General features: G+C 39.9%; 1 protein-coding gene across 1 annotated transcript in view; it reads left to right on the top strand.

Annotated features, from left to right (window-relative positions):
• Positions 1–3,921: 3,921 nt before the first annotated feature.
• LOC128540429 (receptor-type tyrosine-protein phosphatase eta-like) overlaps positions 3,922–6,000 on the top strand; it is a 138,648-nt gene continuing 136,569 nt past the window's right edge. Inside the window, exon 1 of the mRNA XM_053510720.1 lies at positions 3,922–3,997. Within this exon, the coding sequence (XP_053366695.1) occupies positions 3,935–3,997 (63 nt within the window). The 5' untranslated portion in view covers positions 3,922–3,934. The remainder of the gene's footprint in view (positions 3,998–6,000) is intronic.

Raw genomic sequence — 6,000 nt, 5'->3', positions numbered from 1 at the left:
ATTGGTCAGAACTCACTCTTTCAATGATATCTTTACATTAAAGGTACATTTAACCTTTTAAAAAATTTTTTTTACTATTTTTATTATTACAAAAACAGCCTTTTGTCCACCTTAGAAATAATACTAATGCATTACTAGGTGGCTGCCCTGCATCCTCAAAAAACAAGCTACAGTTAATCCAAAATGCAGCCGCCAGAGATCAGAAAATTTGATCATATAACCCAATACTATAATCCCAGCACTGGCTAACTGTTAACTTTTGTCCCTGAAAGACTGATCTGCAGTCATACTGTGTGTTGGGTGGCTGGCAGTTCAATATTACAGTTGATGTCAAAGTTAAAATGGAGTCCTGTTTGTTATTGGAGGATTAGGTAGACCTTAGGAAATTCCAGTCCTGAATTATCGAGCGACTGCAGTCACAAGTCCTCAGAGAACAGCGGTCAGCATCAGCTGAGGCCAGGACTATCTTCGTGGTAAAGTGGAACTGTCCCCAGTTACCACACGCATTCCAGACAGACCACATAGGGCATCCATGCAACGAGATCTCCAATCAGAAGCGGGACACCAGGACAAGTCAAACAGGTTCAGAGGGCAGACAGGGTCTGGATCACTGGCAGCTCAGAAATGACAAGTAAAGCTCGACAGAAAGACAGAGAGAGGGAAAGAGATAGGGAGAGGGAGAGAAAAGAAAAGGGAGAGAAGAGGAGAGAGCAGAAGTAAACAAGAGATAACAGTATGGTCACAGACACACAATATATAAGGAGAATGTATATTTAGTGTAGAGTGCAAGCAGAGACTCCGGCAGGACTATCTATGGCAGCATTAATAAAAGACAGAGCCAGAAGTAAACATGAGGGCTACCTGACATGTAAAGTGACCAGTCACTTCACCGTCAACAAACCTAAGTGATCAGTGAGAGTGGGGAAGACAGCATCCAAACATACCAGTTCACCATAATACTCTATGTCTATGAGTCCCCCAGATCTGCTCCTTCACCTAAGGCAAATCTATTTACAAAAATACTTGTCTAAATAAATAGGTTTTTAGCCTAGGCCTAAACATTAAGACTGTGTCTGAGTTTCGAAAATAAATTGGAAGACTATTCCATAACTTTGGGACTTTGTAAAAAAAAAAAAGCTCTGCCTACTCGCTATTATACGCGGTACTGACATGCAGAATGCATCGTTTGAACGAAGTAGGAGTGGCAGATCATAAGACATTTACAGATTTTAAAATTGAGGACTGTAAGGACCGTGTTTAATTTCACAGGGAGCCAATGCAGTGTGGATAAGATAGGGGTAATGTGCTCATATTTACATTTACATTTAGGCATTTGGCAGACGCTCTTATACCCCTATCTCACCTGCGCGGTGGCCATAAGTACGGTTTATCATGATTCACCGCAAGTTTTTGCCGCTGTGAGTACGTTTTCATGTTTCCGCGCAAAAAATAAACAAATTAAACACGGTCCTTACAGAACTTCGCGGAATGCCAGCGGGCAATCGCAGCGACTCACGGTGCCAAACTCCGCATCTCACCAAGAGTCAAACCGCATATTAGAGATAGGGGTATTATTCAGAGCGACTTACATTTTTATCTCATTATACATCTGAGCAGTTGAGGGTTAAGGGCCTTGCTCAAGGGCCCAACAGAGGCAACTTGGTGGTTGTGGGGTTTGAACCTGGGATCTTCCGAACCCTAGTCCAATGCCTTATCCACTGAGCTAACCCGTATCAAGCGTAGTGTATACCAGACAGTGAGGCATTACAATCCTCCAATCTAGAGTTGATAAAAGCATGAACTAGTTTTTCTGCATCGTTTAGTGACAATATTTTACTTATCTTGGCAATATGGTTTGCTGGGTTTGTGTAAACACATCGTTGGGTTATTTATGCTGGGTCAAAATTCTGTGTTATTTCGAGTACTTTAATCACACTGTGCCATTTTAATTCAAATTCAACATTTTAATGGTCAGTGATTGGTGCATGGACGTCTCGGACATTCTGTAATATTCCATTGTCATTCATACTGCCGTTGTTTTAGAGCCCTGTACTAAAGCATTTGCTAGTTAGTAAGTACGTAAGCAAATAAAAGAGAAATTCATAGATAGCTTTAAATGGTACTTCAGTTTAGAAAAAAAAACATGCATGAGTTTATATATAAGTAAAATATTATGTTTAAAGAAAATTTAAAGAAAGTTTGATTAAATTCTTAACATTTTAATGGTTAGCGATTGTTGCAGACATTCACACAATTTTTAGGGAAGAGCTTGGCTTGTACAGGCTACTTTACACTGATCAGCAGTCGACGCCCCGCCCTAACCAGCAGATCAAAGGAGCATGAATTTCCCCATGACCAACGCACACATGCACGGCTTAGCGTCCCTCCATATATGCAGCATTTGTGCTTATTTACGCACTAGCACAGGTAAAAAAAAAAAAACAGAGACGAGGTGTAACACAGCCAACCGCGCGAAGGGCAAGTTGGAAGATGACTAGGCAGATTTATAGACAGGCAGAGCAGCGGACGGCCGTGGTTGCTAGGCAACCCCGCCATATTGCCAATCAGAGGAGACGCGCTACACCTGTCCGGTAGGTTATTTAAACACTCAGAAACCAGCACACTATGTGCAAACATTAGATAGCACCAGGTATTAGAGCGTTGCCCTGGTATAGGGAAAAGGAGAAAAGTGAAAAAAATAAAAAAAGTGGAAAAAGAGAAAAGAGACTGTGAAAAAGTGAAAAGAGAAAAGTGAAAAGGATAAAGAAAAGTGGAAATAAAAAGAGAGACGGGGAAAACCATCAAAAGTAATACGACACGCGCAGACATAAGCACACCTCTCTTCATAGTAACACACACCCCTTTCTGAACCAAAGATAGTTAATAAAAACACTGTATAAGTGCCCCTAACTTGGATTGATACAGTATTTGTTGTTAAAAAATAATGCAAAAGCATTAGGGCATTCTAGCTTTCTCTTTTGTTTATGCCGTATGCACTAAATACGTATACATTCACCTTATACTGTACATTTTGCTAACATGCCTACCTGTTCTGTGTGTGTGTATATGTTTGTCAAGCTACACATGGCAGTTGCCATTGATCCTTAGTTGCTAGTGTATGGTGACTGAGAATAGTTTTATTTGATGACCATCTAAATGATCTTGTAATTTTTTACCAAGGTCTCCAAAAAGAAAAGTGGATTTTATATTAACAAATTTTTCATTTTATCGAACTTTCATTTTCATAGCTCACAGATATACCAGGGACTGATTTATGGTTATACTATCTGATATCACCCAAATGTTTTTATTGTCATTTAATTATTGTCATCTCAAGGGAGTTTTTCCTTGCCACTGTCGCCCTTGGCTTGCTCATCACTAACCAACTTATAATTATAGTCAATATTTTTTCCCTTCTAATTAATTTCCACTATTTTTACAAGTCTGTGAATCTACTTTATAACAATGCCCATTGTCAAACATGCTATACAGTAAAACTTTATTAAATTAAACTGAATTGAATTATGCGCAGAGTAAAAATGCTTTGCTGGTTAGAAAGGTTACAGGAAAATGGCCTGTTGATGCTACAGTCAAAGTCACTTAGATCACACTTTTTAAAACTAATTTTAACATTTAATATGTACACTAAAAGTTTTGACCTGTATCTGCATGATTTTATGCTTGGTGCTGATCCCACTTTATTGTCTGATTAAATAACTGTAATAGTGTCCCTATTAAAGTCAACACTTAGTTTAGTCATCACTGTTTTACTAAAACTATGACCTTAGCAACTGAAAAAATAACAAAAACAGATGTTTCCTCAATGGCCGGTCCAAGCTCGAGGCGGAGAGACCTTGCTTCCTGCACACTCAGGCTGCAACCTTTTAAATTGCATGTGTGAGGCTTCAGCAGTCAGTAAAACTCAACAGGCATCATGAGACACTGTACGTTTAGAAAACAACTCAAAACAACTCTTTTGAGTACGTTTCTATTTCAGGTAGGATTTTTTCTCATTAGTAAAAAAATTGACAACATATTTTTAGGCAAATGTTATTCACTGATTAATGACTTGATATTATTATTACAATTTGCTGAATGTTATATGGTTGTGACATCGGGTTAAATATTTAGGACAATAATAAAACCCGAAACTCTCACAAAGGAAATAAGACAGAGCTAACACTGGAACTAAAACAGCAGTATTATGACTGTCTAGAAAACGCAGAAACTAAACAGAACAGAAGTTAAGCAAAACAAGGGCTAAGCTAAACAAGGGCTAAGCTAAACAAGGGCTAGGCTAGACAAGCTAAACTAAACATATTATAAACAAGAACCAAGCAAACAGCAAGCAAAAAAAATCGAAGGGGAGGTCCCTCTGCTCAGGGCCGGTTCTAGACAGGCACATATGGGGGGGCAATCAGAAATGTGAAGGGGCATCATGTTCGAGCACTGTTTTTTTTTCTCTGTGCTTATAGTTACAGTATTTGTCCTTGCTAAATTGTGGTGTTAGCTGCGTCCAAAGCCTGGAGAATTAGATTGCACTTTGTCAGGCCTCTACCCTCAGACCTGTCCAACTTGGGTGTTCCACTTGAAGACTAAGCTCCTGCTGGTATAGCTCTTAATGTCACTGAGGCACGCAAACCCCCTGACCACAATAGGGTGGCAATCCCTCAAGGAGAAAACTGAAAAATAAAATAAAATAAAATAAACTTAATCCAGATTTTATCAATCAGCGACATAACATTTATCTTAGCTGGATGGTTAAAGTAAGACTTATCACACTATAACTAGAATATTTACCAAAAAGTTAAAGCAGATAAGCTATAGAACAGATCATAATATGTTTTATACATTTACATTTACATTTAGGCATTTGGCAGACGCTCTTAACCAGAGCGACTTACAAAAAGTGCTTTAATGTTTACAACATTGGATACATACTTACACTGGGTTAACTAGGTTAATAACTAAGTACCATTAGTCCAACACATCTGAGAAGAGTTTTTTCAGTCCAAGTACTGGAGAAACAGATGCGTCTTGAGTCGTCGTTTAAAGATAGTCAAAGTCTCTGATATACGGACATCTAGAGGAAGTTCATTCCACCACCTAGGTGCCAGAACAGAAAAGAGCCTGGATGAATGCCGCCCTCGATCCCTGAGAGATGGTGGAATGAGGCGAGCAGTGCTGGAGGATCGGAGGGAACGTGGTGCAGTGCGTGGTGTAATTAGCGCAGAGAGGTAAGTGGGTGCTGGGCCATTTTTGGCTTTGTAGGCAAGCATCAGTGTTTTGAATTTGATGCGGGCAGCTACAGGAAGCCAGTGCAGGGAGCGGAGGAGTGGGGTGGTGTGGGAGAACTTGGGAAGGTTAAAAACGAGTCGTGCTGCTGCATTCTGGATCAGTTGCAGAGGACGAATCGTGGACAAAGGCAGGCCTGCCAGGAGTGAGTTGCAGTAGTCCAGTCTTGAAATAACAAGGGACTGAACAAGCACCTGAGTAGCCTGTGAAGAAAGAAATGGGCGAATTCTTCTGATATTGTAAAGAAGAAATCGACAAGAGCGAGTAAGGTTAGCGATGTGTGGGGAAAATGACAGATGATTGTCCACGGTTACCCCAAGATTGCGGGCAGTGGTTGAGGGGTTTATAGTAAATAAACAGCTCTAAGTAAATGAATATAGTCAAATTTATTATAGGCTTTTACTATATCGGATTCCTGCCAACAGGACAAGAACTTAAAGATGTTACGCTTAGCTTAGATTTGGTTTATGATAATCTTATAGTAGAAAACACAATGTAAATTTGACTATATTCATTTACTCAGGCTTTACGTAGGAGTCAGTCAGACAACAGTAGTTTGTCTTCAGACTGTCAAATTCAGCAGACCTGGACTCATCGCTGAAAACTGAAAAAACGCTGCAGCTTCTTACTAGAACTACCAGAGAGGGGCCATTTGGCCCTATCCCCCTAGCTCTACCAGAGAGGGGCCATTTGGCCCGGTTGTTT

This window comes from Clarias gariepinus, chromosome 2 (genome assembly GCF_024256425.1).
Source record: "Clarias gariepinus isolate MV-2021 ecotype Netherlands chromosome 2, CGAR_prim_01v2, whole genome shotgun sequence".
In the NCBI taxonomy this organism is placed as follows: domain Eukaryota; kingdom Metazoa; phylum Chordata; class Actinopteri; order Siluriformes; family Clariidae; genus Clarias; species Clarias gariepinus.
The sequence above is the reverse complement of the archived record's forward strand: the minus strand, read 5'-3'. Positions and strand labels throughout refer to the sequence as shown.